At 45.2% G+C, this 12,755-nt stretch overlaps 1 protein-coding gene across 3 annotated transcripts in view; it reads left to right on the plus strand.

The window, feature by feature from the left end:
• LOC138304447 (uncharacterized) overlaps positions 1-12,755 on the plus strand; it is a 123,883-nt gene that overhangs the window by 49,572 nt on the left and 61,556 nt on the right. For 2 of the 3 annotated variants that reach the window (XR_011205573.1, XM_069244506.1), the window contains exons 2-3: positions 6,098-6,238; positions 6,603-6,740. Coding sequence is in view for 2 of the 3 variants with exons in the window: in XM_069244506.1 (XP_069100607.1) it covers positions 6,098-6,238; positions 6,603-6,740 (279 nt within the window). In the remaining variant the exon portion in view is untranslated. Of the gene's footprint in view, positions 1-445; positions 648-6,097; positions 6,239-6,602; positions 6,741-12,755 lie in introns of all 3 variants that reach the window. The other variant, XM_069244507.1, reaches the window with a different exon arrangement.

Below are 12,755 nucleotides of genomic sequence, written 5' to 3' on the forward strand. Positions count from 1 at the left end.
ATGTAGTAGGGTGGGCTTCACTCAGGAGAGCTACTTATGGGAAGCTACCATTAGCACACAAGCTACTAGTTGGAGAAGCCTATACTAAATATTACTTTGATGCTAATGTAGGGTCTGTCGCCTACACCTTGATCGAATGGGAAGCCTTCAAAGTGCATAAACTGGACATCTGAATCAAAACATCTACTAGTGTGCTCGCAGTCCTCCAGGACCAATTAGGGGGACCTGCACTGCCTCTAATTAGGGGCAGTTGGGTCGGACTCTTCGAGGCAAGACCTTGTACACAAAGACAGTGATATTAGTAATAGACAGATGAAGCAGGATAACAGAAAATACATTGCCCATAGACACACGGAGGGGGATAAATCTGGCTGCTTATTAACTAGCCTTGGTAAAGCTGAGACACGCATAAAGACCATAACAGCCATTTGCTTTTTGCTACCAGGATGGACTTCACTTGCAGAGGAAAGCAGATATAATTGCAGTCTTTACCGCATGATACTGATGATTGTACACCCAACCAGATCCAATTGGCACTTCCTTGGCATCGGCCTGGCTGCAGAAGCTCACGTGAGACCAAGTGTGTGAAATGGAAGGGCTGATTACAGGTCCTTAAATTTCTGCTGCGATTGGGCAGCTCATGTCAGGTAAGACTCTCCTAGCAGTAACTCTCCTCTTGGATGTTTTAAGCTATCTCAGACTGAACTGACATAAGAGCCTCTTGGAGGTTTATTATGCATCAAGGTTTCAGGGCATGTTGTCATTGTCTTCTTGGGTAGCACTTATTGTTAATCTCCCCAAATCTGGTGGAAACCCACCTGAACAAAGTTCATACCACACTTTATCTATCTTGAACTTTGACTGCAGGGTCCTGGAGAAAGTTATTGCAAACAGGATCAATACACACTCATGCATCTGGCTGATCTGGGCCAAACGCATTTGTTCCATACAGAAGTAATCCCCCAATATCCGTAGGTTATTTCATGTTCTGGATGAGACCTCAGCATACCAGGCTCACAAGGTGGTGCTATCCATAAATATGGAAAAAGCATTCGATAGCCTGTCCTTGACATATCTGTTTGCTATTTTACAGCATATGGTGGTGGTTACACTGTCTTGCATTAGGGTGCTAGTCACCAACCTCATGGTCTGGGTCAAAACTGGTTTGGAGTTCTCTGATTCCTGGCAGATCCACCGGGATGTCAGACAAAGTTGCCCCCTTTACCCACAACTCTTTGGCCATGTACTGATGCAGCTAGCTATTTGTATTTGTCAAACAAAAGAGAGGCATGGTGTGGATATTGCGGGTCGGGGACATCAATTTTACTGTATGTCAGTGATGTACTGATTTTACTGGCAGACATACCCATGGGCCCGTGCAGAAGACTCTTGAGTCTTTCGGCGAAATGTCTGGCCTGGAGGTCAACCAGACCAAGTCCTGAATATTCTTATTGATTGGGGTTTGTGCTCAAGTGCTTTTTGAAACAGACGCCCCCGATTTACCGATTGAATTGCACCTGTTCAAATATCTCAGAAAAAATGTGCATAGGCACCCAACCAGTGTCAATGCCGGGAACATTGACTGAGTTCTGGCATCCCTTATGTCTAGATAAAGGTTCTGGGGGAAACTTTGTTTCTCACCGTTAGGGCACTTCACGTTGTCCAACATAATGGCTTTATTACACCTCCTATATGTATTCTGTCACCTATTAGTACACAAATGCCTTTTCTGGGATCTCAGTAGATGGGTAACAGAACTGGTGTGGAGTCCTGGCAGGTGCAGAGTGGCTCTTGACAAGTTTTTTCTACCAATAGCCAAAGAGGGCCTGGGGGCACCCAATTGTGCTACTATCTAGCAGCACAGTTGCAATGGCCCATGTCTTGGGTCAGCCCAAGCTCCTCTCCAGAGGTGGGTTAGCTGGATCATTAACTGGGCAGTGAGGCTGTTCTGGAGCACTCACTGGACGACTGTTCCGCGCCGGATAGGCTCATCTCCACTGGCTTAGAAATCTTCAGAAATAGTATCACTAGGCTGTGTACTCACTGTACCTACCTATGATGCCTGCCCAGATTTGGGAATGCCGGACTAGTTACCAACAAGTTGCTCTAATCGAGTACCACAATCCAGGGCCACTGGAGGTATGCAATTGTGTGGCAACAGCGATTTTTGCATAATTGTAGATTTGCTGCATTTGCCCCCGAATCCATCACCTGCTGCATATATTTTAACAAAAAATGTGTTTCTAGTTCAAAAGATTTCCAAATTTACTAAAAATGCAGTGACCCATGTTGCCACACAGTGGAAGGCCCTTTGCACAGGTTGAAAGGTCACTTTCTGTGGCTTATTTCTATATTTAGATGTTAAACTGAACCTAATGAAGTGCAACTAATGCCCAGACAGTGTTAACAAGTTTCAAAATGACAAAATAATGAGGTAGAACTATCACAAAAGGTGCTACATAATGCCGCATAATTTGCCTTTTCTTGTTGCTTAATTTACTAACCCTGCCACATAACTTGACCCCCCAACCCCGATGCATAATTTCCAATGGCCCTGCCTCACACACAGGGCAGTTGTTTGACTCGGGGACCCTTATGACCTTTGATGAAATGCGAGTAGCGTATGCTCTGGCCATTGGCCAGTTCCTGGCACGTGCAGCTCTTCGCAGCACAGTTGCACCTCCTCGGGTAGGTGTGATGAGGAACCGGAGACTGATGATACATAACACCAGGGCCAGCTTTAGGGCAGTGCAATCAGTGTGGCTGCGCCGGGTACTGATCTGGATTGGGGGGGGGGGGGGCGCTGATCTCAGGGGGGGCACTGTGTTTAGCTATAACTTACTAAACTTGCCATTTAAAGCACCTGCTGAAAAGTTCCTTGTGCATCCAGCTTTTGGAAAGCAATTCAAATGTCAGGATAACTCTTGTGATTAATGTTCTTGCTAGAGTGAGAGATCAGCATTTTGCCCAGTGGCAGTTTTGACTCGCCCTCAAGTAGCGCAGAGGGGTAATATGCCTGCTGTAAAGGATAGAATTATATTTATGTGGATAGCTGAGTGGATTAGCAAAGTCAATATTTACAAGTGCTTTAAAGCAAATGAAATGTATGTGATAGGAGCTACGGAGAGATGAGGGGCACGTTTGCCAGGGGTAATGTGAGAATCTGAGGAGGCGGTCATGGGATGGCGGGGCGCCAAAAAAGATTGCTGCCCGGGGCGCCAGCACCTCTAAAGCCGGTCCTGCATAACACCTACTTTTGACATGGAGTTCTCAATGTCATAGAAATACAAAAATATACAGAGATGATTAGAGGGGGCAGATGATAGCTTTAGCATCCCTTGGAGCCAAGTGGACACAAGAATGTGAGATATACATTTCTAATGAGTACTGGTCTGCGATTTTTCAGCATATATCTGGAGTGTCCAGGAACGCACACCTCAAAGTGTTGCAGTTCAGCATTGTAAAACTGCACGTTTCTTCTGCTCGTCAGGTTACACTGGTTATTCGACAATGTATATGACAACCTTCCGAGAGGAGGTGGTCGTGGAGCAGATTTTTACCACATGATGCTGAGATGCAGAATACTCCAGAGTTTCTGGAACGGTGTGTGCAACTTGGTCACAAAATTGACAGGCAGACAACACGTTTTCATACTCAAAACGTATCTTTTAGTGTTTCGATCTAAAACGCGTAGGGTCCATAATACATTCATTCACCATGCCGTGGCCCTTGCAAAGCGAGCCATAGTAGTTAGTTGGAAATACTGTTTTACCAGTCTCTCAAGCTCTGGAAGACAGAGTTCTGGAAGTGGGCCCAGCAGATGAAGCTGAAGGTACCAGACGGCACAGATATAAGGCAGGGACACACAATTGCAGGGTGATACACATATGAATAAACCCAATAAAGAGCAATTCCCTTTCTTTTGTACACTTGTTTTGGGTCTCTGCTGACATGAAAGTTCCAGCTTCACTCCACCTTCCTGCAACACCCGATAACAAAAACCATGCCTGGTTCAGTCTGAATGGAATAAGCATGAGAGGAAGAATTTCCCAGAACCAGCCTCAGAGCTGACTGTTGAATAGACAGCTGCTGTCTACAACTTTGATATAACGATGCGGCTAAAACTTATGGGCTGCCCAGATTTCTCTAACATAATTCAGGGTCTCCACACCACGGATTATCGAAAAACACTGTGCTCCAGGGTTGCAGAAACTACCTTTAACTACTCTTGCCAGAGTCCGGGACAGTAACCTAGGGACTTCTAAAATGCCTGGCAGAAGAGGCTGCCTTGATCTTGCTTCAAGGGAAATACCTGACCAAACCCCTAAGGAGGGGCATTGTAGGTGTCTTTGCATGAGGGAAACACTGATCGGAGGGGTGCCAAGGCCAGAAAGAACCGAAGCCATCAGCTGCATTTTGGGGAAGGACCTGCACCAGTGTGTTTAGGGTGAAGCACAAGGAGCCCTGAAGCACCCCTGCAGCATGGGCTGAAACATGTGCACCCAAAATCCAGAATCCCTCTGAAGTAGTTGAGCTTCAGAAGTTTAAAAGTGCACTCTGCTGTCTCTGATGCAAATACCTAAAGAGGCTCTACATCGATGAAGGAGACTTCAACTAGTCAATCCTCACTGCTGCAGTCTAGAGTGAGCATCTATGTTGTTTTGGGTGGTGAGTTTTATGACTGACCCAGCAGCAAGATCCATTGGACCGCAAGCACCGCAACTCAGTTGCAACTTCCTCTTCAGCTGGTACTGGAACTACTGTTGCTTACCTGACCCAGCGCACACTGGTATAATTGTCATGGACCACATTACTGAGACTGGGGAGGAGACTCTGCCACCACAGCTCAGTGAAACACACCCTTATCTAGAGTTGTACTGCTGAGCCACTCCAAGCATCGCATGGGCATGGCCCTTGCAAACAAGTCTAGTTCAGATAAAGAAAAATATATTGTGCTAAAAGCAAAATATATTGGAACAGGAAGATCTTGTCTGGAGGGAAGGGAAATTATTACCATATCAGCAAAGTCCATGTCTGCCTCCATACAGATTGAATTCTTCACTGAAACTCCAAGAGGAACTCGGAGTTTGATGTTGTCTGCATTGAGGCTACGATTGAGAATTAGTTCATAGCAACAGCCCAAGCTGAACCCTGAAGTTGTCAGAACATTGCAGGATAATTAATAATGGCGTCTAGTATTCGTGCATGGTATTGACCTTTGTGTGAACTGTAAAATTAATTTTCTTTTAAGATAGAGCACTAGTGGGATGAAGTTTTTTTAAAACTTGTGTTGAATAGTTTCTCGAGTTTAGAGTAGCTAAGCGCACACCACCTCGGTGGGTAACCCATGGACTGCTGGAATTCACCAACCTCAGGGTTTTGTACTAAATTGGCGTACTTGGTGCTCAGGTTTTGGCTCACGTAGTACAGGAGACCAGTGGTAAAGGTCCTGGTTGTCATCATTTTGAGCCCAGTGTTCCCCTATTGCCCTGTGACTCCTGTAGAGTTTTCACCATCTAGCTTTCATGGATTTATCATCTTTTTTTATCCATGTAGTGTATGTCTGATTTTAAAATAGAATGTTATGGATTACTGTACCTGGTGTTTAATTTGTGAAAATAAATTAATGAATTGAGAGACCCCTATGATTTTCTTAGGAACCACCCTCGGGTCCTGTCAAAAGCAAAGGTTTCAGAATACCATGTCTGGCTAGCCTTGAGTCCACCTCAGTCCTTTTTCTTTCAGCACTCTACACAAGCTGTCTCTTTATCTCACTTCTGCAGGGTCATGTATATCTCAGCTGTCTCCCTTTGTCACTATTTGTACTTTTTTCTCTTTATCCTTCTTTATCCCCTTTCTACTTTTCTTTCTCTTGCTTTGGGTCAAAGTCTGAAGATGAAAAATAAATCCAGTCTTAAATGTCAGAAACTGCAGTAAGGTTAGTTTTACTCATGTATTTTTTCATTGTGATGCTTAATTGATGACTTAACCCGTAGAGACAAGTGCAGACTGAAGGGCAATTGCCTTCATGTTTGCTTTAGTGAGCATGTGGCTGTGCTATTACCCTTGCACTGAATACTCTCCCATTGCCTTTCAGAGGTCTGACACCAGGCTCCTGGCTCAGTTTTTCTATGCTGATGAGGATGTGACGCGGGTGGTCTCTGAGCTGCACTGCTTGGAGATGCAGAAGGACCCTCAACATTACCTGTCGCTTCTGAATCAATTGCATGCCACTCAGGTGTGTACCTTGTGAAGGCAAGCATGAGAAGAGTCTTATCTATGCCTGGGCAAAAACAGGTTTGCTTTGAGGGGAAAGGAAGCAACCATCATCGGAACGCCTGTTGTGTTGAGTCCCATTGTGCTATGTGTGTGTTTCAGCTTACCTGTCAGGTGGATAGAGAGCTATATTGATGTTTGTGCTTAGGCCTTGATGTTTCATTTTGGACAAGAGGTAGGCAGAATGTGAATTCAGCCATTAGTGTGCTTGGGTGCTGTATACATTGTTCCTGAGGTTGGGAGTGAGCCATACGTTTAGTAGTTGTATCTGAAGCAGGGTAGCAGTGACCTTGCTTGAATACCTCCCTCCACCGCCTTTTTTCCAGGAACGAATGCTAACACTGATTGCGCAGATCTCAGAGCAGTGCATCCCACAGCAGCTCCATCGGCGGGAATACCAGATGAAGTTTCCCGATGACCTCCTCAATGACAACATGAGCAGTCAAATGCTTTTTGCAGCAGAGGTAAGCCGACTGTCATCTATTACTACTATTCACCCTTCACGCTGTTCAATGCCAAAGCATTGTCATTAAGGAACATGCATAACCAATATATGTCATCTAAACATTTCTTATTGGAGGCAGTGGCCTCACTAATTAGGATCTCATTAAACCTCATCATTAATAGACAATCCATACCTAAATTGGTCACAGGGAGGGTGGCTGAAGAACCATGTTTTTCCTGGCCTTGTCAGTGTACCTGTGGTGCTTCCTTATGTGGCACAACACAGCATGAATCTGCATGAAACCTTGGCTGATGAAGAATACCTATGGTATGCAAATAGCATCCCTAGGTAGAGATGATCACTGGACAACATATTGCAATAAACATGTCTTCTAGCCTTTAAAGTCATTGTTTTTCTCTTGAAGGCAATTTAGCCCCCATCTTTAAACTCCAACCCCCCCAATTCAGGTGGTTGCTTTGTTTACCTTGAATACTTTACAGAGGACAGTCATTTGAAAATGGGTGCCAGACTGATTGACTTCCTCACGTCTGTAAAAGAAAAACCACTAGAAGGTAAACAGCAGTCCTCACAAAAAGGCAGCAGGGCAAAAACCTGAATCTCCCCTAAAGAAGAGAAGTTAACTCTAGGGACTCCTTTACTAATGGTTTGTATGATTTTGTGTGTGAGGATTTGAGGACTGCAGCAATTGCTGTGGTAGCAGAGCACCAAGCATGTCATAATTTTAGAGCCCTGAGAAGCGCCAATGCATGTAGCTCCTTCAAAAAGAGAGAATAATGCTAGAGCTGAGGAGGTACTGATTTCCTATGAATATATATATATGTTCGATGGCATGTGTAGCTGCAGATACACATGCTGTGCATTATCCTGCCATCTAGTGTTTGGCTCAGAGTGTTACAAGTTGTTTTTCTTCGAAGAAGACTTTTCGAGTCACGAGACCGAGGGACTCCTCCCTTTCGGCTCCATTGCGCATGGGCGTTGACTCCATCTTAGATTGTTTTCTTTCCGCCATCGGGTTCGGACGTGTTCCTCTTCGCTCCGTATTTCGATTCGGGAAAGTTAGTTAGTTATCGGAAAATTTGACGGTATTGTTTGCGCTCGGTACCGGTTTAGTGTTAGCACATCGACACCGAAGAAAGAAGCGCTCCGGCGGCCCTTTGGGGCTTCCACTCTCCAGCGGGGCCTGGTCGGCCCGACCGCGTCCATCTTCAAACCTCATGGACCGGACCCCCTTCCGCTTCTGCCCCAATTGCCACGCAAAGTATCCTTATACAGACCAACACTTGGTCTGTAACCTGTGTTTATCCCCAGAACACAGGGAGGATACTTGCGAGGCCTGTCGGGCATTTCGATCCAAGAAAACACTACGAGATCGAAGAGCTCGAAGACTCCAGATGGCGTCGACGCCGGCCGAGCAGATCGACGTCGAGGAGGAGGAGAGGTTCTCCATTCGAGATTCGGACTCGGACGAGTCCGAAAGTGAGCAGCCGAAGACGCAGCAACCAACTGTGAGTAGACCAGCCCAGGCAAAAACTCACTCAGAGATAATAAAGGCCAAGGGGATGCCACCGCCAACAGGCCATGGCTTAACCTGAAAACACGGTGACCAAACATCGGCACCGAAAAAGGCCTCCCAGCAGCCGAAGACATCCGACTCCGGTGGGGATATCGGCTCCGAACAATCTCGGCACTGAGAGTCCGGCACCCCTAAAGTCAAGAAGGTTTCCTCAGAGCCGAAAAAGACTGTACAAAAAGCTTTGGTGCTGAAACATGCAGCCTCGGAGCCGAAACCAGGCTCCTATACAGAAGAGCAAGGCCTTTCAAGTCAGTTGCAAGGGCACAGATTTGAACAAGAACTGGGCATGGGAGAGCCAGACCATACCCAGAGAAGGCTGCACATACAGAAGGACACGGGGAAAATCCAAACTCTTCCTCCACTAAAAATCAAGCGAAAGCTAGCATTCCAGGAGACGGAAATGCAGCCAAAAGCGAAAGTGGCTAAAGACAAAACACCACCAGGGTTCTCGCCACAGCAATCTCCATTGCATTCGCCACACCTGTCCCCGGTAGCAACACCCCCAATGATGCAGTCGCCGACACACACGGGGATGTCACAAGATGACCCGGATGCATGGGACTTGTACGATGCACCGGTCTCAGACAATAGTCCCGATTGCTACCCAGCAAGGCCGTCACCACCTGAGAACAGCACTGCATATATGCAGGTGGTTTCAAGGGCAGCCACATTCCATAATGTAGCAATGCATGCAGAGCCCATAGAGGACGACTTTTTGTTTAATACTTTGTCATCCACCCACAGCGCATACCAAAGTTTGCCAATGCTGCCAGGCATGTTAAAACACGCCAAACAAGTGTTCCAGGACCCAGTAAAAGGCAGAGCCATCACGCGTAGGGTGGAGAAGAAATCTAAACCTCCCCCATCGGACCCTGTGTTTATCACAAAACAATTAACTCCTGATTCGGTGGTAGTGGGAGCAGCCCGAAAGAGGGCAAACTCCCAATCCTCAGGAGATGCACCACCGCCCAACAAGGAAAGTCGGAAATTCGATGCAGCAGGCAAGAGGGTAGCAGCACAGGCAGCCAATCAATGGCGGATTGCCAATTCTCAGGCGCTACTGGCTCGATACGACAGGGCACATTGGGATGAAATGCAACATCTCATTCAGCACCTTCCCAAAGAGTACCAAAAATGTGCCCAACAGGTTGTTGAGGAAGGTCAAACTATTTCGAACAACCAAATAAGGTTGGCTATGGACTCAGCAGACACGCCGGCAAGGACAGTGAACACTGCAGTAACCATTCGTAGGCACGCATGGTTACAGAGTTCTGGATTTAAGCCAGAAATCTAGCAGGCTGTGCTGAATATGCCGTCCAACCAAGAACTATTGTTTGGGCCGGAGGTGGATACGGCAATAGAAAAACTCAAAAAAGACACGGACACGGCCAAAGGCATGGGCGCACTCTACTCCCCACAGAGCAGAGGCACTTTTAGAAAGCCGCACTTTAGAGGGGGGTTTCGTTCCCAAACCACAGAGCCCTCCACCTCTCAAGTTAGACACACATATCAGGGCCAGTATCAGAGAGGAGGTTTTCGAGGAACATATAGGGATGGACAATTCCCAAAGACAAGAGGGAAATTCCAGAGCCCAAAAACCCCACAAACCAAACAGTGACTTCAATGTCGCATACCCCCACCACTCAACACCAGTGGGGGGGAGACTCACCGCATATTACCACAACTGGGAAAACATAACTACGGACGCATGGGTCCTAGCCATTATCCAACATGGTTATTGCATAGAATTCCTACAATTGCCACCAAATGTGCCTCCAAGAGCACATAATATGTCCAAACAACACTTAGACCTGTTACAACTAGAAGTCCAAGCACTGTTACAAAAACAAGCAATAGAACTAGTACCCAATCATCACAAAGGAACAGGTGTCTACTCCCTGTATTTCCTAATTCCAAAGAAAGACAAAATACTGAGACCCATATTAGACCTCAGAACACTGAATCTTTATATCAAATCAGATCACTTTCACATGGTAACACTTCAAGACGTGATTCCCTTGCTCAAAAAACAAGACTACATGTCAACATTAGATCTCAAGGATGCATATTTCCACATACCCATACATCCTTCCCACAGGAAATACTTAAGATTTGTAATCCAAGGAGTGCATTACCAATTCAAAGTGTTACCATTCGGGATAACAACAGCCCCAAGGGTATTCACAAAATGCCTTGCAGTAGTAGCCGCTCACATCAGGAGACAGCACATGCACGTATTCCCTTACTTGGACGATTGGTTAATAAAAACTAGCACTCAACAACAGTGTCTTCTACACACACAATATGTCATAGAAACCCTACACAAACTAGGGTTCTCTCTAAACTACCAAAAATCACATCTACAACCATGTCAAATACAACAATACTTGGGAGCAACACTTGACACACAAAAAGCGATTGCCACACCAAGTCCACAAAGAGTACAAGCATTCCAAAACGTAATATTAAACATGTACCCAAACCACCACTACCAAGTGAGGTTTGTAATAAAACTTCTAGGCATGATGTCTTCATGCATAGCCATTGTCCCAAATGCAAGACTACACATGCGGCCCCTACAACAGTGCCTAGCAACACAATGGACACAAGCACCGGTCAACTTCAAGATCTAGTGTTGATAGACCGCCAGACACACTTCTCGCTTCAATGGTGGAATCCTATAAATTTAAACCAAGGGCGGCCATTCCAAGACCCAGTGCCTCAACACGTGATCACAACAGATGCTTCCATGATGGGGTGGGGAGCACACCTCAAGCAGCACAGTATACAGGGGCAATGGGATGTTCAACAAAAACAAATGCATATACATTATTTGGACCTTTTAGCAGTGTTTCTAGCATTGAAAGCTTTTCAACCACTAATAGCCCACAAACACATTCTTGTCAAAACAGACAACATGACAACAATGTATTACCTCAACAAACAAGGAGGGACACACTCATCACAACTGTGTCTCTTAGCACAAAAAAATTGGCATTGGGCGATTCACAATCACATTCGCCTAATAGCACAGTACATCCCAGGGATTCAAAACCAGTTGGCCGACAATCTCAGTCGAGCTCACCAACAAACACACAAATGGGAAATTCATCCCCAGATACTACAAACTTACTTTCTACACTGGGGGACACCAGGAATAGACCTATTCGCAACAAAAGAAAACGCAAAATGCCAAGACTTCGCGTCCAGGTATCCACACCCTCAGTCCAAGGGCAATGCGTTATGGATGAGTTGGTCAGGGATATTTGCTTACGCTTTTCCCCCTCTCCCACTCCTTCCTTATCTGGTAAACAAATTGAGTCAAAACAAACTCAAACTAATACTAATAGCACCAACCTGGGCTCGCCAACCGTGGTACACAACACTACTAGACCTGTCAGTAGTACCTCATATCAAACTACCAAACAGACCAGATCTGTTAACTCAACACAAACAACAGTTCAGACACCCGAACCCAACATCGCTCAATCTAGCAATCTGGCTCCTGAAGTCTTAGAATTTGGACATTTAGACCTTACATAAGAATGTATGGAGGTCATTAAACAAGCTAGAAAACCTACTACAAGACATTGTTACGCAAACAAATGGAAAAGATTTGTTTATTACTGCCATAATAATCAATTTCAACCACTACATGCTTCCGCTAAAAACATTGTAAGCTACTTATTACACTTACAAAAATCGAAACTAGCATTTTCTTCAATTAAAATACATCTCACAGCAATATCTGCCTATCTGCAGATTACACATTCAACATCACTTTTTAGAATCCCAGTCATCAAAGCATTTATGGAGGGTTTAAAAATAATCATACCCCCGAGAACACCACCAGTCCCCTCATGGAACCTCAATATTGTATTAACACGACTCATGGGACCACCATTTGAACCCATGCACTCTTGTGAGATGCATTACTTAACTTGGAAGGTAGCCTTCCTAATAGCTATCACATCGCTTAGAAGAGTAAGCGAAATACAAGCATTTACTATACAAGAACCCTTTATACAAATACATAAACATAAAGTGGTACTCCGTACAAATCCCAAATTCTTACCAAAATTTATATCACCGTTCCACCTAAACCAAACAGTGGAACTCCCAGTCTTTTTTCCACAACCAGACTCAGTAGCCGAAAGAGCCTTACATACATTAGACATTAAAAGAGCACTAATGTATTACATTGATAGAACAAAACAGTTTCGCAAAACAAAACAATTGTTTGTAGCCTTCCAAAAACCTCATGCAGGAAATCCAATATCCAAACAAGGCATTGCCAGATGGATAGTGAAATGTATTCAGACCTGCTATATCAAAGCAAAAAGAGATCTACCTATTACGCCAAAGACGCACTCCACTAGAAAGAAAGGCGCCACAATGGCTTTTCTAGGAAATATACCTATGACAGAAATCTGTAAAGCA

The sequence above is a fragment of the Pleurodeles waltl genome, chromosome 7 (assembly GCF_031143425.1).
Source record: "Pleurodeles waltl isolate 20211129_DDA chromosome 7, aPleWal1.hap1.20221129, whole genome shotgun sequence".
Taxonomy (NCBI): domain Eukaryota; kingdom Metazoa; phylum Chordata; class Amphibia; order Caudata; family Salamandridae; genus Pleurodeles; species Pleurodeles waltl.